Genomic DNA, 23667 nt, shown 5'->3' with positions numbered 1-23667 from the left:
ACCACAACGAACACTAGCAAACAATTCCATGCCCAAACTGCTGCTGGACATGCTAATTTTCAGCCCTGGTGGATGCTCTTTCCATGGACAAGGGAGAGCACAATGGAGGGCTTAGTGACTGAAATTGGCATAAACATCACAAACTGGAGATGGGGGAGGCAAGAAGAGCTCACAAAAGCAATTGATACCTGTGCAATCCGGTGATGCTGTAGGTTTATCACTCGTGACACTGCCATCTGCATGCTACCAAACACTGCCACCACCTCCAAAATCTTGTCATCAAAGGAGGGGGCTGTAAATGTCTGGCCAGATACAAAGGAGAGAGGATTCAGTTGACATACAGCCCTGTTGGAGTAGTTTCCTTTACCCCCTATTGGTGAAGATTTGGGGGTTGGCTTTCAGTTGTGCTTTTTAATCCGTATAAAATTAACGAGGCTAGAAGGTGAAGATTTGCAGTGAGCTAGGAGGGAGAAAAAGGAGCCTCAATATTCCCACTGTGCTTCCAACGACAGCTAAAGTATAATTCGAACACAAAGGCCGTAGGCCACAAGGCAATAATTACTCTTATAAGAGTAAGCACTTTTTCATCTCAAATAATACACTGCTGCTGACTGATTCTAACTCCCTTTGCTTTCAAGGGGCTTTACTTCTCAGGTAATTTGAGGGGAGAAGGTCAATCTAAAGCACTTCCTGGAAGTCCAAACGCCCAGGACAGCATCTGTGCTTTTTTTTCTGAATCACTACAGGCTGCTTGAGTTCGAAGCTGCTGGAGATTGGATTTCAGTATCGTATCCACTTCACAGAGAAAGTACGTGCAGACATGCCCCTTGCCCTCTTCTTCCAAGCACTATTCTCAGGGGCTATGACTTTAAAACCAACAGTAAGTAAAACACTTCCTGGACTGCCGTAAAGAATACTCACATCATCTTCCTTGGTTCCCCCCCAGAAGTTGGTGCCTCCTGCGTAGCTGGGAATGTTGAGTACGGCGATTCCCTGGAGACTGGGCAAAGGGATTGGCCTCCCATCACACTGCACGGAAAAGAAGATACCATTACTCTTAGCACAGCAGGAGACAGCCCCTGCTGCCAGAGCACACGCTCTAAGAACAGAAAACAGCCTGCACAGCTTACTAATAACTTAATTCAGGTTTCTTCCAGTTTATTCTTGGTCAAGCAGAGTAGAACATATCAATGGATATGTCTCATGAACCACCTCTCCTTTGGCAGACATGGATTTTAGAGAGATACTGTTGCTGCTTTTCCCCAAACAGGAACAGGGCACACCTGAGAGGCTTGGCAAAGCCTCTTGGTTTATTCCTCCAGAAAGGGGAATAAAACTTCTGAAACACCTATGCAGTCTGCTGTGATGAGGGTCTACTCCTGCAAGCTACCTGTTTATGCTGTACGTGACCCATACAAGAATATTTCTTTTCCCGTTTGATGCATATTATAGTGTAGTTAAACTAACAGCTTTCCACTGCACCTACTACCTAAAATTATGTGTTCACATGAGATACCACACAGAACATAACAATCTTATCTATGCTGAATACTGAGTTGGGGACAGCTAATACTTTCCAGCAGGAAGACATTTCCCTTACAGGCTGAGAATACAAATTATCTTCCCGAACCAGGAAAAGCCTCTTTTAGCTAGCTCAGGGTGAGATACAGAAAGTACATGGTATCAGGCACGCAAGGGAAACACCCTAATGTTACCAAGCAGAACCACCATGCCAAAGACAAAGTGTCTAAAGGAGATGCAATTAGGCATCCCAGTTTTAGCAACAGAAGGGCATGCTAATTCCTCACCTCCAGCAAGACTTTCTGCTCCAGATTTTTATATGTTCTGTGTAGCAGCTCCTTTGTCCCCAATACTCCGTACCACATCATGTTTTTAGTACGACTTCTAAGGGAGCAAATCAAAAGAGAAAAAGTTAGCATAAGCATTTACCTTTTCACTTAGAGGGGAAAAAACCCTCACATTGAAATGGTACCTCCTATGTCCTAAAACACAAAGGTGCTTTGCTTCCAAAAGGATCAAGCACTCAAATGCTCATTGCTTGTGCTAGGAAACTACTCCCCTTTAAATAAATGTCAGGCAGAATTGAGGATGACTGAGTAACACACATTACCAGAAACATACACAGATTCCCCTGGCACAGAACTTGTCAATCTTGTAGACCAGGACATCAACAGCGTTTTCCAGTATTAGCTCAAGTATAACAAATGTACCAATCCCAGGCTACACAAAGCATCCTGTAGTTGCCCAGGTATTCAAAAGGCCAAAACCTGTGGTTTGCATTAAATTAGAATCAAGGCCTCCGTGGCATTTAGAGCTGAGATGGGATTCTCTTATAGCTAAATAGCAAGCCCAGCAGAAAAATCCAAGTGAGATCATGAAGTAAATAGAAACCAATGCACTAAATCCACACTGACGTAGCTACTCAAAGATCTTATTCTAGCCACAACAGCATAACGAAACAGTAATAAATTAGTAGCTAATCTCCACCATCATGATTTCAAGCCTTGAAGGAGGATTATGACAATATAACATACATATATATATAAAAACCATATATAGAATATAATAACAAGATTGACAATATACCTATTCAGCACATTTGTGCACAATTGGCTTCAAAACCGCACAGAAACAAAGTGGTTTCAATCACTTCTGACAGTAGCCAAAGCCAAACCCACCTGCATTTCTCTGGGTGCTCATCACGTTTGTTGTTGAAGTCCAAAGAAATCTTTGCATCCAGTCCAATTCCAAAGTAATTATTCATGACACACTTCTCTGTGTAACATTCACTGCCAAACACAAGAACAAAACTCCCATTCCTAAGTCTACATACCAGTTGGTATACATCTCACATGCCCCCTCTGGCCACCTCATAATTCTCTTCCACAAAAAGGTGAATGACAAGATGCCAAGGTGCTCTGGTAAGCACTGCTGGGAACTGCCTAAAACCCACAAGGAATACCATAAAAGTGGCTGCTGAGCGGGGGTCCCTGGCCTGCAGCCTCTGTCTGTGAGACTTCACAGCCACAAGATTTGCAGTTCTCCTCTTGCCACAGAAACATACTCAAAAGCCTACACTCCATTTACAAAAAGCTACCTTGCTGGTTCCTGGCGTTGTGTAAAAGGTCTCACAACACATTAACAATGCTAATTACTTTATATATCTTTATATCTATTTATATATTTTGTGTATATATATATTAGGTGTTATCTACAGAGAGCCTGACAAATGAGCTCGAAAGTATCAGCTACTCATCTCATGGGCACTGAATCCCATGAAAAAACCTTAAATTCTCTATCATTGGATTTTTACTGTTGAACAGTTCAGCAGAAACAGCCTGGCAAAGTCTTCACATCACATTTTCCAGCTGCCTCCCCTGTTGTGACCTGCCCATGCTGTAAGGGTAGTGATTCCCCCACAGGTTACTCTCTACTAAGTGGAAGCCAGCGTCATCTCTAAGCGTATGGAGAAGACTGAGCTAGATTTCATTCTCACCTAAAACCTAAAAATCTTCTATCATGAGTCAGATGTGTCACTGCATGTATAACTGCACAAGCTGATCCTCACTGGCACCCAGCGTATGAATTCATTTACATAACTCTGGGCTGCTGCAGTCCATTATTTAGCTCTATAAACTAATCTGCTTCTCTGCTGAGGTCCATTTGGAAACGCCCACTCCATCCCTTCAACCTCCTGGGCATACTCACAGATTTTCAGGCTCAGAGTTAAAGGGATCAGCATGGATCAACAATCGGCTGATCACAGAGCTCCCAGGCAAAGAACCAGACATGCCAGCACGGATATCTGTAGAAAAATTGACCACAGGGAAGAGTCTGATTGATAATAAGCAGAAAACAGGTAACTTCAATCTCGGAGACAAGACGACAGCGCAGAATATATTAACTCTTGTCATTCACTGTGGAAAGCAAATAGCAATAGCGCTTTCTTCCACTCCAGACGGCTTAGCTCTCTCGATAAGGAGAAGGTTTCTGGGGCTGCCTGCAGGGTTTTTGATTGACAGGGTATCACCTAACACCAGTTATACAGACACGTGGAAATGGGAAATAGGAGTGTATTCACTGCAGTAGCTTTTTTGTTCTAGGGTGAGACATCCAACGTCTTTGCTTCAATGAGTAGAGAGCGAGGAGCAGGATTGAAGTTATTCTCCAAGTTGCCCAAGAATTACTGCCTCCTGTCTCTTAAATGATTAGCTGGCGACCCACAAACAGTAGCTTTGTCAGAGAGAAAGGAAATTACCTGCTTCCAGAAGAAGCAATTTGAACAAGTGATCTGGGGGAAGAGGTGGAAAGACAGCACCACGGTAAAGGGGAGAAGTTGCTACACAAGATGTGGGAGGTGGGAGTTCTGCTGGGTCTGTGCACCTCCAGTGACTTCAGCCTTCACATGAAGGGACTGCTGCTCCCAGCCTGTGACTCCCACTCTTCAGAAACCTCTCTCAGCATCACCTTATCAGCCTTCTCAAGGTTACTTTGAGCTCAGTGTCTCCTTGCAATTGGCATCTAAATGCTGCCACTGCACAGTGTTAATGACATTCTGTGTTTAGGTCTTAGCTACAAACTGGAAACTATCACAGCTCCCTCCAAGTGTCCACTTTTCAGCCCTAGTGAAAAGTTACTCTCAAAGGGACTTCTCTCCAAGTGGACCCTGCACAAAAGGACATCAGGCAGGGCAGTTTCATGTTTTCATGTGGAGACGGCAGCCTGCGCTGCTGTCACCCATACTCCAGTTGGCTGCCTCAATGGGAAGTGGTGGGTGTTACACTCACTTGGGTAGAGGATTTTTGTGTTCAGCATTGGCAAGTTGTCCCGGTTTCCCGTCTGGGGAGGAAGAGATGCAGAGCTGCCCAGCGACAAACTTCCTTTGTTTATTAGTCTTTCGCAAGGAGACTTGGAGGCTGTAAAACACAACACAAACATGGCTATTGACAAACATAACGCTGTGATTCAGACCAGCACATAGCAGCACAGCCCAAGCACCAAGACTGGGTTAGGAATCACTCAACAGCAAAACACTCTAGCCACCATAAAACAAAGAGATGACAGAACCAGTCGTTAAGAGACAGATGTGGCATATGTGCAGCCAGAAAACCTCACAGATTGGAGGTACCAAAATGCCACGTGCAAATATTAGAAATAGAGATGAGAAAAAGCTGGTGCCAGCAGCACAACAAACAGGGTATTTGGCTCCCAATCAACACTCAGGTAAGTTCCAAATATATTTGCAGTGATTGAGGATCTCTAAGAAATTACTCGCATAACTAAACCTACTAGAGCAAACTGGCTTCCGTTCTCTGTCATCTGCAAAGGATGGCAGGGGCTTACAGGGAAATGCGATCAGGTAGATGACATGAAAAATGCTCAGGACTGTCCTTGTCCAAGCACTGAAAGCCAAGAGAACCCAGATTACTGGCTAAGGTGCAAGAAAATTTCTGAATCCTAGACTCCATATGCTAAAATCATGGACCAGCCATCAGAGATGTAGTGAAAAGTGGGGTGTATGATGCACAGGCTAGAGCACAGAAACGGGCAAGGCCTCGCATCTGAAGAGCAGTCATTCAAAAATTAGAGAAAAACAGAACCTGGAAGGTAATACATGTAACACCTCCCTCACTTTTTTACAACTAACAGAATTGCAATTTGCAGGCAAAGATCTGCATGGCGGCAGACCCGGAGTAGTACCTTTCCGCTGGCTCCTCCCTTTGGACACTCCATAGCTGCTGCTGTGTGATGACTGCAGGGAGATTTTATCCTCGTTTCTCAGCTCCTTGCCCTCTTCAGAGGCTGAGAGACTAAGGAGGAAGCCCTCTTGCTCCTGGGTCTGGGCATTCTGCTCATCTACAGCTGTAAGGAGAGAGAAAGTAGGTGAGCGCCTCACAGCTCTTCTAGCAAGGAACACCTCCCACTGATGTAAATAACAATAGGATGGGACTCTAAAGGCCCCGTTTCCTTAAAGGAAAGAACAGAAAGAATGAAAAGCTTTCCTATATCATTTGTCTCAACTAAGCTCTGCTCTGGAGATCTTCTGGAACTGGGCTGGCTTAGCCTCCTGTTTTCTTTGCTGAGCTCTTTAGCAGAGAGGCTCTAAATAGAAGTGTCCACCTTTAATGCTACTGAGATGTAAACTGTGCTACAGATGATGGGCTTCCATTTATTTGCATTTAGATGTTGCCAGAAATTCTACCCAGATGGACATTAAATGATAAATTTAATAAATTTTCTGTTTGCTTAATCTGTACTGGGGCAATAGGATAAGCCACTTGAAAAGGGCACTTAGACACATATAATCAGGACAAAAAAAACAGCAGTTGGTAAAAAACAATACAAACAAAGGAAAGAAATAGATTACATGCTTTGGAAGAAGAAAAACAGCTTGGAGAAGTTGAACAAATACATTTGAAACATAACTGGAGTTCGCCCAAGAGCTGGTAAGAATTAAATGCTAGCATGTTGCCTAACGAAATCAAAACCTCCTTTGCATGTAATCAATGGGCCTTCCTCCCCAGCAACCCTCACAGGGCACGGCTCTGTGAACAGCCCTGAGCTGATCTACCACTCGCTGCCTCTGCAGGGGGACGAGCCCCCCTTCCTTCAGCCTTTTCCCCTCTCTTGTGCTGACTCTGGAGTTCATCAAAACTACCCACAGGCAATCCAGCCCGCTAGCCCAGCAGAAAAATAAACTCTTCTTGCTGGATTAAGCAAATTGGTTGGGCTCCAAAAGAACTCCAACAAACATCAAATTGGCATAAGATAAGCAGCAGCAAAGTGGGGCAGCAGTGAGGTCAAGACCTCTACTTCACCAGAAGCAGGCTGTTTGCTCAACTTCCATCATCTCGTGTAACTTCACCTTCAGGATAGGTTCTATACATTATTGCAATGCTGGAAATCCAAGCAACGTTGCAATGATCTGTAACTGACTACACAGTTGTTCATAGTGCACATTTAGGTGTGCATGGACGTCACATCTGCAACTTCAATGCTTTTATCTCCAGTAATAAGCGGTTAAGTACTTCCTTTGGTCTAAGTTAAACCACTGAGTTTATGACTAACATCTGGGAGACTGACGCCTTTCAAAGGAAATGAAACTTTGAGCTATGGGCGTGAGCGGCTGGAGAGAGATAAGGGTCAAGATGTGGAGAAGAGGGTCACCTGTCCAGGAAGTTACATTGGAACAGAACTGATTTGCATCAAGGCGCAGTATTCTAACATTTTCCCAGTGACAAAGCTAGTTTAAGAAGTTCCTGCCCTCTCCTGCAGTTGTACCACTGCACTGTTTTGCTGGGCTGTACTATAAAGAGATTTCTGAAACAATCCAAGTTAAAATACTTAAAATACTTTCTTCCCAAGTATTTTCAGATCTGTTTTACAGCAAGGCCACACAAACAGTTGCGCTGACACAATTGCGGTATGGGTGGGGACAGACAGGAAACGCAAATGAACAGAGTGTGGGAGGGTAGTAACTTCCTAAACCAGCCCTACGGGAGAGAACATACCTTGAACTTCAGGCTCATTTACCAAGCAACGTTTCAAACAGGTGGGCTTGGCAGAGATGATACTGAAACTAAATAGCCAGGCTTACTGAATAGCTTTTCTAGCTTGGGCAAGCTGTTTTTAATAAAGAACCCTACTCCCCTCTGGAATAAAGGAAATTTATACTTCTCAAGAGCCTGTAACAAGTCACAAGCAGGACTCCTAACAGGTTACCTTTTTCTGCATGCTCTATTATCTGACGAATGGCTTTTTTCAAGCTGTTGGCTCTCAACATGAGCTGTTCTCGGGGGCGAAATATCTGGGGCCGTGCAGTACATGACGAGCCCACCGACCGGTCACTAGAAGAATCACAAGCACTGCCTGACCCATCACCATCTTCCGTTTCCTCTGCAATGGTGGGAGGAGGGTTTGGCAGAGATGAAGATGCTTGAGATTCATCATTCAGTGTCTTCAGCAATGAGTCCAGCTTCTCCTTCAAGACAGAGCACTACAAGGCGAAGAAGAACATTTGAGTAGAACTAACAGTAGACTGGGTAGCTCATTCTTTTAGGGCTTGCTGAATGGCTGCTGTCCTAGTTCTCTGAGAAAAGAGCAGTTTTCCACTTCAGAAGTAAAAACCCAAACAATTTTTCCAGTTTTACCTTCCTGGCCATGACCTCTGATTCCTCTGAGCTTTCTGTTGCCTTCTCATAGGCTTTCCCTACTCGAGCCACAAAATCCTTCACTGTCTCACAAAGCACCCTAGACAAAGAAGGTAGTGAGAACAAAGTCATGCAAGGATTGTCTCAGGATTTTCACAATGCAACTTTCACTTAGAGCAGTTGTCCTGTAAGTACTCACTTGGCTGAGGAGATGACCACTGAGTGTTGGTCAGAAGTCAAAATTTTGGACAAATGAGCAGCCACAGAGTCTTCATAGAAGAGAATCTTCTGCACCTAGTGACAGTCAGAAACAAGCCACTGGGGTGCTGCTTCCCAACATTACAACATATGTGGTGTAACCCTGGCTCCCCAGAGAGTACCTATCATTCTACAGGGTTTTTTTGCCTTGGAGAAGTTCTGTGGTCCAGTGCTCAGTTACCCACTGAAGATCTGAATCTGATGAAGAAACTAATTCTGAACCTAGAAATCATCAGCAGTGCAGTTCTTAAGAGTCTCTGATTAACTACGGATCTAAAATTGTTTTTTTACAGTTCTTACGACTGCTATGCAGCTTTCCACAATTTCAACAACGTGATGTCATGACAGCAGATAAAAGTCGATCATTTCCTCTCTGTCCTCTTCCAAAGCATTTTCCTCCCATTCCCCATTATGGTTGTTGACTCTGGTAACCCAGCCTCCATCCTTCTCCTTAATACTTCATTGACTTAAAGACCCAGGATATTTGTAGCTCCTCCTTCACCCAAGTCATAGCTCAGGCCCGCTCCATTTGAACTCAACCACTGCCTCCTATCTTGCCTGTTCTGAGGCCACTGCTCCCAGTCCCCTGCCCTCTGCATCTCATGAGGTACCTCAGAATCCTCACTGAAATCTTCAGTGACTGTGGAAGTGGAGGCCTGGCGAGGGAGTTTGGTTTCATACACCATGATGCTCCACCTGTTGAAAAGGAGACATCATAGCTGTCACTACAAGGCAGATGATTTCCTCCTTTATCCAAAGGATGTAACAGGTTAGAACCTCAAGCAGAACTGCACTTTGGCAGGGGCATGACTGACGTAAGGAAGCCATAGGGTTGCAATGGAACTGCAGAGGGGCTGAACTGGGGGAAGAGGAAGGGATGACACTATGAACAAGTACAGCACAAGGACCTTCCCTGTACTTCTTCCCTCTCTCACAGAAATTCTATGGACGTTACTTGATTCAACGTAACAGATGCCAAGATGCAACTCTAAAGACAAGAAGCATTTTTAAATGTACAAAGATATATAGGCAATATCAACACTAGGGGTAAAGATGTCCATTTCTGCATTCAGCTTTCATTTCTAAGTCAAACTCAAGATAAATTGGTTCAAATTTACCATGAAAAAAAATAGCTTAAAAAAAAAAAATCATGACTGTAAGGCTGTCAAACTCCATTGATGAGAACTCTGGAACACAAGAGAGGACACTGGACATACGACCATTTCTCTCATTACTGTTCTGCAGCAGTGACACAGAAAGCCAGACCACCTTTTGTTGCTAAAGGGTGACAGAGGATTATCAAAGAAAAAACATTAACTGGCATTAGTAAGAAGTCCAGCAGCTGGGTAGAATCAAGAACTGCCCAGTTCTCCTGGAAGGGTATTTTCACACAACTCTTGAGCAGAGGAGGATGTTAGAGATGGTTACTTACCTGTCCAGCATTTTGGTACTGGCCCTCTCCAGTTTCTCCAGGATCTGCGGGAGCTGGGTATCATCATCACAAGCAGACCCCCAGCCTAACACACGGGCAAGATCATTCCCCGTTCCCAAGGGCAGCACTCCCAGCTGACACTGCGTTACAGAAACGGAAATAAAAACTGGTATTCAAATGGGAAAACACAAGCCACAAACAGTAACACGACTGATTCCTTACACAGACCAGTCATTGAGAAACAGCTAGTCCCAGGGGAAGGAGAAAGTAATTGGATGGGGAAAACAGCCAGAAAGGCATACTAGTCAGGAAAAATTTCCTCTACTTTTAAGTTATTAATTGAGAGAGGAGCATATTACAGCTACCATCTCGAGGAGCATCTTACTAAAAGTAACCCCTTCTACAGATATATTTATTTAACCATCAGGTGGTGCTGTTGCTTTTTCTGTAAAATTAGCATAGACATCTCCAAGACAAAATGGAAACAAATTAAAGACTGTATGACACCCCTACTCCAATGAAGTTTCTGTCTATCCCAGGACTCAGAAACAACACCACGAGAATTAAAGGGAAAAGTTGAGGAGCACTACCCTTGTGGAACTCCCAGTTTTCTAACTGCAGCCCTTTCCGAGTCTAAGTCTCTGCTGGCTATGGAGCAGGAGTAACTCAAAGCTACTCCAAAAGCTGGATCTTGTAAGAGGGAGTTGTGGGGAAGCAATGGAGATAGGAATAATTAATTAGTCTGGTACTGCTTCTTGCAGAAAACTACTGCAAGAACACTGCTGTGGTAAGCTTTCAGCAGCTTCAGTCCCGGGGCAAACTACATCTGTATGATCAAAGAAAGTCCTCTTCAACCCATGCTGTTGTTATTCCTTCATTCTTTCAACCAAGCTCGTTGGGTAGGTACCTGCTTGTGAAGATTGAGGCTATCAATTTCAGAGAGAACCCAGCCAACACTTCCGTCCCCACCGCAAACTAGAATCCGGAAAGTGTCAAATTTCTGGAATAAGCGTAAACTGCAGAAAAGGGCAAGAAAAAACCAAGAAAGAAGAACAATCAGCTGTTATAGAAAGAAATGATAAACGATTCCAATCTAGGTAATAAACATGGCAGATTTGCTTAAAGTAGGCTCTGATTTCGCAATGAATACGGGTCACTGTCAGATTACAGATGAATTAAAATGATTATAAATAAGGAATTATAAATACAGCTAAGCAATTTACAATGACTATTCACTACAGAAATATGTCCCAGACACACTCCTCTACTAAAGCAGGGCACTTTTGTCTGAACAGAAGAGAAAACAAGCATGTGATAGCTCATTATCCATTGAATTAATTCCTTTTTGCAGATTTGCTGTGTTCAGCCTAACACTAGTTATTTGTCACTGTTTGGAGTGGTCTGATGTCACTGCCTTTGCACTCAAGACCACAGCAATTAAAGCAAAGCTTGAAGAGTGGGAACTTTATGCAGTCATTCAGTAAGCAGACAACTGTAAGAGCATGTAAAGCCTCACAAGCTTTAGTCCTTTTTCTGGGAAAGCAACATAAATCATGCTCTAGCGCCTTGTCCGTCCTGCAGGCAGGCAACCAACTCACCAAAAAAACAAGTGTGAATTTCTCTATTCACTCTTTTCAGAATATTAAAACCAATCTCTCCTTAACCTGTTTGAAACTGTGCTTCTTACTGAACATCTTCCAGAACTACTGCCTGCTTTTATTTTGGTTTTGTATATATGTATTTTTTTATTATTATTAACTAAACAGGATTTACTGTAGTACATGAAAATCCTTATTTCTTCAAGCACTGTTGACACATGAAAAATGTCTATCAGAGATGACAACACCTTATGGCACAGTTTGACTGGCACCAGTTGAGAATATTTAAATTATTAAGAGGCAGCCTTCACCCTGTACCACCATTTCCTTTTTAAGAAAGCAAACAAGAGCAGCTGTTTTAGAAGTGTGCACCACAGCTTGAGAAAATAATTGATTCCCTCCCTTCCCTTCTCTCCTGCTTAAAAGCAGAATTCCTCTCTACAGTTAGTCCAGCTGGGGAGGGGAAGTAGAAAATGATTTAATTTTAAAAGTTTTCTATAAATTATTTATCAGCCAAACACATCCCCTGGACAGCATGCTGCAGTTTTAAAGGCCAGTGTTTTACAATGCACTACGGCAAGAAACCACAACAGTTCTCAGGAAAGCAGAACCTAATGGTCACTCATCCAGAGTGGACACTCCCAGATTTAGCACCCTGCATCTACAGGTCATAGACTTTGAGTCACATTTAGAAAAATATGAAGGAAGTTCACCTTGTGTTGGCTCTTATTATAAGATGCACAAAATGGCCTTCATGACAAAAGTTTCTCAAATCCGATGCAGCAGAGACATACTCGGAGGGAGCAAACTAGAGACCAATTTTATTTTTTAAACAGAGTTGCAGAAATACATCAAAGGAATTTATTCCACACTGCTCAGTTTTTTTTTATTCATAGATATTCTAGTGTAATCTGGTAAACAAGCCTGAAATGTCATCTAGATCCCAGGGCAGAACCAACTTTACCAAAAGCATTCGTAAGAAATGTTTTCCCAATATCACCATAAAATCTTTAAGGGATGGAAGTTTCACATACTTCCCAGGTAAGTTATTTCTGGATAAATCTCATTTTGACAATATTCATTTGCTGTCTATGACATTTGTCTGTTCACCCGATTTAACTCAAGTTAACTCTAGTTAACAGTACATCAGGATGCCCGTTACAAGTCTGTTTGCTGACAAGTTTTCTTCTGGATTCAAGCTTTCCATGCTTGGTCTTCTTCCAGGGGAGCGTTTCTGGAATTCCCCCAAAACCCCTCAAGCTGTCCTGCTGTTACTGATGAATGGAAATAATAACCTTTTTCAAGAACATTTTTGCTTTTAGCTAATCAATAACACTAAACACAGAAAGGGGAAAACCCCTACAACCTTCATCTGTGTTCAGTCTTCTCTGAGGAATAGGTTCCTTGTTATATTTGAGGATGAGCTTATAATCAAATAAATCACTTGTACTTTTCTGGTATTTACAAGGAATGTGTGCTTCCATAGAATATCTGCTTACCCAAGGTGAGGTCCTCCGTTCATGAGGTCAAAGACCTGGGCTGGATTCAGTAGCTGTTTGAATCTTCGTAGAAACTTTACGCCTTGGTTGTCTCCACTTTTTGAGTTGACAAAGACCAACAAAGGGCTTGTGCAAGAAGGGGGACAAGTAGCTTTCCAGAAACCTGTAGGGGAAAAGGGAAGGGAAAGGGAGGAAAAGCCAAGAGATGTGAAGCTGCCCATGGAGATGGAGTGAGAAAAAAACCCAACACCCCACACCCCAGCACAGCTATGAAGAAGCTAATACTTTCCTTGTGCTTATGGCACTCACTGGGTAAATGCCAAATGCGCACAGCCCTGAATCCAGCACGAACCACACCTCGTGCTGCCAAATGTCGCACTTATCTCCTAGCAGTATGCCAAAATTTTCAGCTTCCCCAACCTTCCCAAACTGCTTCTGCAATATAGTTGTTCTCAATAAATTTTAACAGCTGCAGCTCAGCAAATACTGACGTTACAGGGTAATAAACTGAATGCGAAAGCAAAGCAAACAGTTCACTGCCATACTTCAGCAATATCTTCCAGTTTGGAATTTCAGCAACACCAAAAAGCAGAATTTTCAGTTGACAGAGTCTGGCATTAACAGTGTCCACTCAAGGGACTGTGACTGAGAGGAGGAGAAAGAAGGCACTCCTTACTAGCGATACTCACCATCTGAATCAATGCTGTTAAGAGCAGTAGGAGGAATGACAGATACTTTGCACAGCCCAAGAGGGCACTTGTTTGGCAACAACTCTTTACATGCTGTGTGTACCTGAAAACACCAACAAAAAACATTCATTCACTCTTTTGGGTGATATAACTCAAAAAGCCACCCAACAAGAGGTTGTAAAGGAAGAGTAAGAAAGGAAGGGGAGAATCCAAGGAAATGTCAATCGATAAAGTTATTTTAAGAATGATCGAATCAGAGGCTTCTACTAATTCTCCTCCTTCCATTAGTATGTACTTTTTCTGCCATTTGAATTTATGAGACTAGCACTTTGAGTGGTGAGAGGACCAGGTAACAGATTACGCGGCTTTAAGAGCCTTCAGGCATTCTGCTTTCAAAATCCTAGCCTCAGTTGAGAGATCAAAAGTAGCAACAAAAGAAAAAGCTGGGAATCCATGAAAACAAAAAACAAAGCAGGAAGACATGAGGGACATAAGAGGTAAGAGAAGAAGGGATTAATAAAGCCAGCCAAAAAAGGAAATACAAGGTAGCGTAGGGCACTTCAGTCATTTCTGGTATACGACGACTGCAAGATGGAGGGTTTGCTTGGGATTTGAGCCCCTCCCACTCCCCCATAAACACATATTTTGTGATACTTCTTTTATTAATCTTATAGATAACTGGAAACATAGCAAGATCTGCATAACCACAGTGGTTAGGCAAGAGAAACCTACTGCAAGGGGAAGGGAAATTGCTATTATTAAAATAGCTTAGTATTCTTTATCATCTTTTTTTGTTGTATGTTTTCGACTTGTAGAAATGACAAATAATGGCTCCTTAAAATCCAATACCTCCCATGCCTGAGGCATTGATTCATATTTAGTGTAATTAGATTCTTCTATGAAAGCCCACTATCAAAAGAAAATGAGCTTGCAGAGAAGCCAGATAATTATTTCAGGTCTTACTTTTATGCATCACAGTGATACTTCTCAGCACAAATTTAAATTTCTCTCTCTTGCAGGCTGTTTATCATCTGGAGGAAGAACAATAAAGTCCTTCATGACAGCACAGTTAGAACTTTCATTTTAAGTAAATGTCATTAAAAGAACACAGCAAAGAGCTGATCAAAGACTATCCCTTTACTGAAATGATCATGTTTATTCAACTCACCATGGCTTTGCACCAAAGACAGCGCCAGTCTTGCAAACGTAGGACACTGCCACAGGTTTTATCACACACCGTGCATTTGGCACTCACAGGCAGGTTTCCTTCCAACCACTGATGTGGCATTGAGATCTGCAAATGGTACAGAGGGAGAGAAGCTATATGGACTTTCCAGAACACAACGCAAGGGCACAGGGTGCACTGCGGCACTGTGACGTACAGAGAGGCAAGTCTTTATATGCACTGTTTAAGGGCAGCAAAGGCAATTTCTAGAAAACACCTGAGGATCTCTTTTGGCATTTTATATCACGCTCAAGCACAAAGAGACCACGTGACTCGCCCCAGGCTACCCAGGAAAAACTGACTTGCATCAGACATCCCATATGCTAAGGTACTGTTCCAACCACTCATTTATCTTCCTTTTGCCAAAACTCAGACAGGTTCCCCATGCCTCCAATTATTTAACCTCAACTCCCCTGGTCCACAGCAGGAGTCTCTTCCTATTAAGGAGTCCTCGCCACCCTGGCTGGACTTTTCACACAGCATCTCCTGCTCTGACAGTAAAGGCCTTTCCCACATCGCTAACACGTACAGGCAGAATCTGCTATTTGTAGAGTGAGGAAAGCTGTAGAGCACATGCCAGTGCTTCAGCATCACGATAAGGCTAGAATAGTTAAGACTGACGCCTACCCCATCTTCATCCTCAATGATATCCTTCCCGATAGAGGCCAGAGTTGTCCACTTGCAATTATTGGTTGCCCGCACAGCACACCGCTTGTGGGCTTTAAACTTGCACACTAGAGAGGAAGAGAAGAATATATTAATCCCGCCTCAGAACGTGTAATGTGGCAGTCTGTGCAAAAGCTTTCCCAAGTGACCATATTTGGCTCCAGAAGAAAGCACGGGCACACACTAGCCTTGTTAGCACTGCCAAAACTATCGGCTCTAAGCGTACTGAGTAAGATGAGCCAGCTATTAATTCTTGCCTTGTCACTTTTGCCAGTTGCTTGTACAAAGCTTAGTTATCACCTTGTTAAATTTGACATGATTTACAGAGTCATACACTCCTGCATCCTTTTACACAGTGTGGGTGTAACCTCATTCACGCTAGAAGTATGAGCTGTGTGCAGCCAGGCATGTCTGCTATGCCAAAGCTGAAAAAGAATAACCTCCTGGCATTCAAACACTTAACAAGGATGTTCTTACAAATATGATTATTCTTATGAACAGGAGCATTCTTACGAATATTCTGTCTGATACCTCAGAAGTACATACCTGTTCACTTCAGAAACATGATTTTAATAAGGGATGGCAGTATTTGGGTATATGGGGAAAAAAATAATCAGCTATATTACTGTCAGGTCCAACACTAAAACCAGCAGGAAAACATCATCACATCTATTATCCTACAAAAGGATGCCAAGATCCTAATCTTGACTTCTGCAGGAAAATTCTCCGTGAAGCCAAAGGGATTCAGCAGCAAAGTATTTCAGCATCAGGTCCAGAAAGACCTCCAGTCTCATACAAGCCTGTAGCTCTCTCAAGTTTATTATGCAGCATTTTTCTACATCTTTTTGCAGAGTGTTAACAATTTTTGTCTTAAATTATCTCTGGAACATGGCACTGAGCTATAAAGATGACGCTCCCAAAACAGAAGACAAGAAAGCACGCTTACCTTCACATGAAAGCCCATGTGATGTGACTCCAGATAATGCCTCCCGACACACATTGCAGTACGTTGGCCGAGCATGTGAGCAGGCGTACCAGTTATGCATCCCTGAGAAATGGTCCATGCTGTACTGGGTAGACTAATAAAATAAACGTATTACAGCAAAGCCTAAAGTAGAGCAACAAGACTTTTTTCCTTAAAATAAAGACTTGCACATAGCAGTCAGGAAAGGCAGAACCAGAACACTTTTACTAGGGAAGAGTAGGCCACGTGCAGTTTATACACAATAGCAGTAACTCCAGAAGGTCTTTAAGCCAGAAGAGACTACTTGAAGAAGAAGTTGCACCTTCATTCCTGCTCCTGTCCTACCTCCCATCTTTGTCTCACTACAAGCGCGCGTAGGGAAATGAACTGGAGAATTTATCTGCTGAAGAATTGATCCTTTCCTTCCCCATTTTTTTGTTGGATTAAGTTTTCCGCAAGATCAGATCCCTGACCTGGTTTATTGCATAGCAGAGGAATGCTTGTGCCAGCATAAGGGAAGAGACAACAGGGAGACAAGCATCAGAGTAGGGAAAACACAAGAGAGCTTCTTTTGGTGGCAGTGCTGGTCTAACTACAGCCCCAAAAAGCAAACAGATGCACTGAAGTAGGCAGAATACCAAGCAGGCAAGACATGAATTAGGACAGGGAGGATAATTGAAGAGTGAAAAGACAACGGGAGGAGAACTGTGTTTCAAAACCTACCCATACTCTGAAAAGTGCTCTCAAAGTTACCAAGGGAGAGCATACAAAGCCACAAGCATTCTTTGGAGAATCACTTCAATGTATTTGGCATAGTTTTTACAGAAGGCCTAACACTACACCCATTACAGTCAATAAAAACGACCTCTATTATCTTCACTGGAAGCTGACTCCAATCTCAAAACAAGCTGTTATTTAGAAGAGAAGGCGCAGAGTGCAAAGGAACACATTTTCCTATTACCTCAAAATGTTCACGGTTTTGTACAGTCTTCAGTGCCGCAATCCAATCTTCCATCTCTTTTCTGTTATCAGCACAAAGGATGAGCTTCCGACATGGAGTGATAATCTGAAGAGTGAGAGAAAATTAGTAGTGTGTATTCTGGGCATGTCAGTGACAGACAGCAAGAGAACACATTATCGCTAGTGCAGTCTATTGAAGCTATTTTCAGAGGCAATAAGCTGCACAACAGAATGGAAGTTATTTGCACCTTTCAACCAGGATTCTCTTCCACTGTAACATACCTTAATTCCTTCATAAATGTACAGAACCACAGAGATTTTAGCTGTCATTCCCAATACTGAACTGAGTAAAGAAATCTCTTAGGCCCCAAATAACAGCAAAACACAAATCAAGCACAGAGCAGTAGAAGTTAATATATTACATGTGCAGAACTTGCATAAGTTTTTTTTAAGTACTTAATGACTTAATGACTTTTTAAATTGGCAACAACATCAAAACATTTTGTTAACACTATAATATACCAGTTTCTAGCAATTAATAAATTAGATAACGTGCTCTTTAACATCATACTAAAAACCTGTTTAGAGTCATGACAAGTGGCAAGGGAGGAGGGGAGAAATCAAACAAAATAAGCAATCTAGAAGAGAAATCACTGTATTTCAAACCTTTCCTGAGGGCTTGTTCTACATTTATTACATAAAAGATACTCCAACAAATGTTCCACTAGCAGCTTGAGGTCGTGGTGAGTTTGCCTTCCTCTAAAAATACTCTCCTCAGTGTGTTTCTACCCTGGGCTAACTCCCATGCCGTAGTTGCCCTGTGTTAAATAAACAGTTCAGTGTTTTAACAAACCAGTAGAAGACATGCAGGGTGGCCGAAGCCCCCCTCTGCCCAGGAAGGCAGACGGGTCTCTGTGTAGCCTACCACCAATGCTCTCTCCTTCTGTCAGACGGCGGCAGCAGAGAGAAATGAAAGCTCCTGGCTCTTCAGAGGACCATGTCTGCTGTCCACAGGGCTGCCCATTCAGCTGGGGTCCAGACTTGACTATAAATCAACATTTATTCTTCCTAAGACAAAAGTCTTTCTTCCCCCTCCCCATAGTTATCTTATCTTACTAACACTTCCTCCCTGTGCACACCTCTTACTGATTTCCATCCAACCGACTTCTGAAATTAGACCAATATTGAAGTGTTTGCAAGATCTGGATTTAAGAAAAGCTGGATTAAGGTTGAGCACCATTAACAAAAATCAAAAGGCTCCCCATTATGTCAACTCTAAAAACTTCCAGCAGCCCAGACTCTCCTGTGCCCCTCTACATTTTGTACAGGAAAAAAAATCAGCATCATCTGCTTTTCCAGCAAATTGTACTCTAACATCTGAAATAACAGATTAAAACAAACCAGGATTGTGTCAGGCTGATGAAGCCCATGTGGCTCTCGCAAGCATGCACGTTTTATTGATGAACACTAAAAAACCACACACGTCACCCCAATACACGATCCCCGTTAACTACCATTTTCCAGTCTGTTTCTCGCTTCTCTCATTATGATTCATAGAACAGATTAAAAATAAAAACCTCTGAAGTTGAACATGAAACTTTTAGTTGATATTGAAGTGCATCAGAGCATACACTAAGAAATGTGCATGTAATGTCAACAAAAAAGATACACTTGTAAATTTCTGCTTTATTTCAAGGTCTTCAATTTTCAAAATATATTTCTTTTCATAGGGTAGACTGCAGCATTCACCTGCAATAGCACTAACTTCACCCAGAGGTATTACCAATACCTAGAAATGGTGCTACAGTCACATCAAGTAGGCAATGAATGGAGCTAAATACCTTCTCAAAGCAAGGCCTGGCCATTCATATTAGAAACAGAGTTTTGGCATGGAGCATTCTGTCTTGGACAAAATGACCTGATCTGTATCAATTGTAAGCAAACAGAAATAAATATTTACAATTTTCTAAAAATAAAACTTTGAATAACTCCTTCTCTCTTCCCTGACTTTTCCTTTAAACAATTCCAGCTCTGATAAAATTTATTCCCAAAGAAGGTAATCACAGGAGTCTCTTTTTCCTTGGGAAAGTAGAAAAGTGGGCGGTTAACTGTATTTCCATCAAAAACTCTGCTATGTAAGAAAGGCTACCCTAGAGAAACCTTTTACAGAGCATGAAACACTACTGCAAAAATCAGTGTGAAGTTAGAGAAGAACACGCTGCATCTCTGAAGTCCTGCTAAGAGGAAGCAGCTTTTCCCCTGGAAGTAAAACCAAGTTCAAATAATTTGTTCAGACAGCACGGGGCCCCACTTTTTTCTGGCGGCAAAGTCAAGAACATCCATAATTGCATATGTACAACAGTGCCCTATGTAAAGTCCAAACATCCTAGGACGAAGCATCCAAGGACTTTTCATCGCTTTAAAACCAGCAGTTTTTGTAAGGAACCGCCAGTTCATTCAACAAGCCACTGACATGCTCTTGGGCAGTAGGGAAAAATAATTTAAAACAGTTGGTAAAATTAATTTATTATCATTACATCCCATTTCAGAACACCCCTATTCAGTGCTGTCCCTTTTCCTATTTTTCTCTTTTTTTTTTTTTTGGGGGGAGGGGGATGGGGGGGGGCAAATACAAAGTACATAGTATTTTTAAATCACCTTGGAAGACATGAAATCTAAAATATTGGCATAAAATACAGAAATGCAGACGCTCCTTTGATAAGAATTACTTTCTGAGGCTACTGACTTCCTGGATCACTGAACAGACTGTCCAATACACAAAATCATCGACTCCTTCTTAAGTCACCTACTGCATCATCTTAAAAATCCCCACACTCAGTGTTGGACAATCCTCTGTCCAAAGAACAAAGTTAAAGTTTATAAGACAAGAGGTCAAATAAAGAGACCAAGAAGATTTTCATACTTGAATCATCCAAAAAAAAGAGTCACAGAATTAAAATAAAGGGTCTCTTGCGTAACTACAAAACTGCAAATAAAATGTAACTTTGTCCAAGATAAATATATGAAGAGCACTCTCCGTTAGTCAGTTCTAAAGCAACATTTGCATTGGGATTTAGGGGTGTCATCAGACATGGGAAATACAAGAATACAGTCTCAAACCTCACTCCTGTTCTAAGGAGGACAAGTTGGGACAATTCACGCTTCGCTGTGAAGGGCAGATAAGATTTTAATGTAACTCGTGTAACAATTCTTGGGGGAAATTAAGAAACCATACAAACCTGTTTTTCTGATTAACATGCGGTGGTGTTACGGTTAAACATTTTAATGAGGATAATTAGGAATCCAGTTAATAGTGACACTTCCTTCACAGAGTGGTTCAACAGTTCTCGCCTTTCATACAGCCTCACACACACAACAGCCACAGCGGGTACCTGTGAGCGTAAGACACTCCTGTTTTCCCCGCGCTGCAGGCAGCCGCTGTCTTACCTGCGCAGGCGGATGTGCAACAGGCACGCCACAACGCCTCCTGAGTAAGGGCAGAACCGAGATTAACAGAAACATGCTCCCACTCTCAGGGAAAGAAAAAACACTCATCCTACCACTTTTACCTCCTTCTACTTCAGCCAGTAATTTCAACTCCAGACATCCACCTGCTGAAGGAACTAACAGAGGGAGAAAGGTTATTACGTACACTGCGCTGTCTAGACGAGACCGATGATCAATCTAACGTCTCACACCAAAAAAAAAAAAAAATCATTCTTGTCATCTCCAAAAGAAGCCACAGCAATCTTCCCCCTGAAAAGCCTTCCCAGCCAGGGAGTCCGGGGTGTTTGCTCTCAGCTACATCTGCGATGAGCCGATGCTCTGGAACACCAGGCTTGGTTATCCCTGTTGGCAAACGCCGCTAGAAACGAGCATGGTCCAGCTATTTTTTATGTTCCGGCTACAGCTTTTGACTAACATCCTGGAACAGTATATTCCACAGGATGACGACGCACTAGGTGAAGTAGCATTTCCTTTTATTTGTTCTAAATTTACAAAGCAGTAATGTCATCCAGTGACCTCTTGTTCTCATATAAACGGAGAGCACAAAAACAACGATCTGATTGCTTTTGAGTTAGGATGGGGGCTGCCTTGCTAGGAGTTAAAAAAAAAACACAATAAAAAGTTTTAAGATTTATTTATAATCTCATACATTTTTGGCCTGTTTGGGGATTGGCAGGACTCTGAGTGTTCCTGCCCTGAAACAGCTCAGAATTTTATCTAGATATGAGCAATTACGTAAATTAAAAGTGCTTGTTCTTCCTAAAAAGGGAATATTAAAAACTAACATACTTTTTTGATCCTAAATGCTATTGAACTTTTGGGTGTGGTTCTTTAGATTTCACTCCTCAGTAGGAACTGGATGCCCAGATACCCATGTGCCCAGAGCTCACCACATGGTGACTTTATTGAGACCTAACACTGACCAGCAAAAGAGCTTAACATCAGTCATGGGGAAAAAAAAGCTGCCAATCCCTCTAACGAATCCTGAAGAGCCATAAGGACGGAGGGGAACGGCAGGAAGGCTTAAAGACATTTCAGATCAGGACACAGCTTAATTTACAAACTCCTCACTGCGTATGAAACCCCAGAGATATCTTTTGCAGAAATTATGGTGATGATCAACTACCCACCAGGTCACCCCTTTGCAGACAGTTATGTGCCCTCTGTGCAGAAGAGCCATCTCAAGTCTATTAGAGAAACTCTCAATTTTCAAGCTTGCTCGCTCTAAATCTAAAAAAATCTAAATTTGAAAAAAGCCATGCCTCCACTGGCTGTCTTGTGCAAATACTGATGCCCCTGACACTCCTCCAAAATTTAGCTTCATCTCCTCTGTCTCCTCCTCACACAGCACATGCTCTCTTACCAGCTGTTAACCCCCACCCCTCACGTTGACCCACACTCCCCTGTCCAAAACTAACACCAGTTTACTGACATTTCAAATCAGGCCAGCTGGCAAACAACAGAGCCAACCAAAGAAAATTCCTCATTTCACATTCTAAAAATGGACTGGATGTCCCTGGATGTCCTTCCCCAATAAACAGCTGGGAGTAATTGGATTAGAAAGGCAGTCCAAAAAAGACTCCTTATATTAGACCAAATTTTAAGTAGAAATCTGCTACACTTCACCCTTTGGTGTTCTGCTGTACTGAGCAACCTTCCTCCACCCAACAGCCGGCGCATAAACTTCATTCTCTGGTCCTGCTGCCATCAAAGACAACTTTATCATCTCTGCTCACTTCCTCCTTCAGCATTTTCTGGCTGCCCAGAAACTTCTCAGCAAAAAAGTGACAGCCTGGCCAAACATGCATTGGGACTGTTTGTTATCAGAGTAGATCTGGTGACCACAAAAGACGGCAAAACAAGTTCAGATCACACTGGCCCAATCACGGAGCTGGCTGAAGAAATGCTGCGGGGGGAGACGGGGCAAGGGGGACATACAACTTCGCTAAATATAGTTGTTCTGATGTGATACATTTCTCAGAGTGGCCAAAAGCGGGTGTATGAGAACACCTGCTCATTCTGACTGCTTCCTTTTACTCACATCCTGTTCAAATATAGCCTTATGTTCAAAGGTGCTAGCCATAAATCCCCCAAAGAGATCCTGGATTATTTCAAACAGTTGATGATTTGGGTACAGGGACAACAGGAATTTCTGGAGCTCAAAAAACCTAGGAATTGCAACCAGAAAAAATAAAATAGCTGCGAGAATGGTGCTGGTGCAGGCAAAAACTTCAGCTTGATCACATATGGCAAAGGCGGGGAAAACGTCCACCATCTGTAGCTAACTGCTACATCTGCATTTGTATAGTGGAGCAAGCTCTTGGTATCCTATGAACCCAAAAACTCAGGAAGGAAAATTGGGTGAGATTGTAACAAGGACCCAGCCGTTTTATCCACTTCAGCTCCTGTTCCAGCAACAGCGGTAGTTAAATGAGCACTGGTATCGTTAAAACGATCATCAGCAAGATTCACAAACCAGCAAAGTCACTATACGTTTCAAACACGATTACTGAACTCTCAGAGGGCAAAACGGACTAAGTGTGAATCAGGCAAGTGCTACTCCCTCAGCAAATGCACAAGGTTAAAAAGGGAGAAGAAAGGAAAATGGAAGTATGAGTTTCAGACTCAAATCAGTCCTTTACACTTAAAATCTTAAAAGCCTGTCTCATTGATATCAGCTTCTGAAACAATCTGGAGC

The 23667-nt window shown here is 42.5% G+C and overlaps 1 protein-coding gene across 6 annotated transcripts in view; it reads right to left on the bottom strand.

The window, feature by feature from the left end:
- The window catches only part of DGKD (diacylglycerol kinase delta), a 72817-nt gene that overhangs the window by 12480 nt on the left and 36670 nt on the right, over positions 1–23667 (bottom strand). For all 6 annotated transcript variants that reach the window (XR_012674806.1, XR_012674805.1, XM_075158007.1 and 3 more), the window contains 19 exons: positions 17464–17568; positions 16485–16617; positions 15500–15606; positions 14816–14941; positions 13648–13750; positions 12959–13121; positions 10769–10877; positions 9862–10001; positions 9041–9125; positions 8371–8465; positions 8172–8271; positions 7744–8017; positions 5722–5883; positions 4809–4937; positions 3730–3826; positions 2700–2810; positions 1809–1905; positions 922–1029; positions 189–302 (listed from right to left, as the gene is read on the bottom strand). Coding sequence is in view for 4 of the 6 variants with exons in the window: in XM_075158007.1 (XP_075014108.1) it covers positions 189–302; positions 922–1029; positions 1809–1905; positions 2700–2810; positions 3730–3826; positions 4809–4937; positions 5722–5883; positions 7744–8017; positions 8172–8271; positions 8371–8465; positions 9041–9125; positions 9862–10001; positions 10769–10877; positions 12959–13121; positions 13648–13750; positions 14816–14941; positions 15500–15606; positions 16485–16617; positions 17464–17568 (2358 nt within the window). In the remaining 2 variants the exon portion in view is untranslated. The remainder of the gene's footprint in view (positions 1–188; positions 303–921; positions 1030–1808; positions 1906–2699; positions 2811–3729; positions 3827–4808; positions 4938–5721; positions 5884–7743; positions 8018–8171; positions 8272–8370; positions 8466–9040; positions 9126–9861; positions 10002–10768; positions 10878–12958; positions 13122–13647; positions 13751–14815; positions 14942–15499; positions 15607–16484; positions 16618–17463; positions 17569–23667) is intronic.

This window comes from Calonectris borealis, chromosome 9 (assembly GCF_964195595.1).
Source record: "Calonectris borealis chromosome 9, bCalBor7.hap1.2, whole genome shotgun sequence".
Classification (NCBI taxonomy): Eukaryota; Metazoa; Chordata; class Aves; order Procellariiformes; family Procellariidae; genus Calonectris; species Calonectris borealis.
This window is presented reverse-complemented; position numbering and strand designations above follow the sequence as displayed.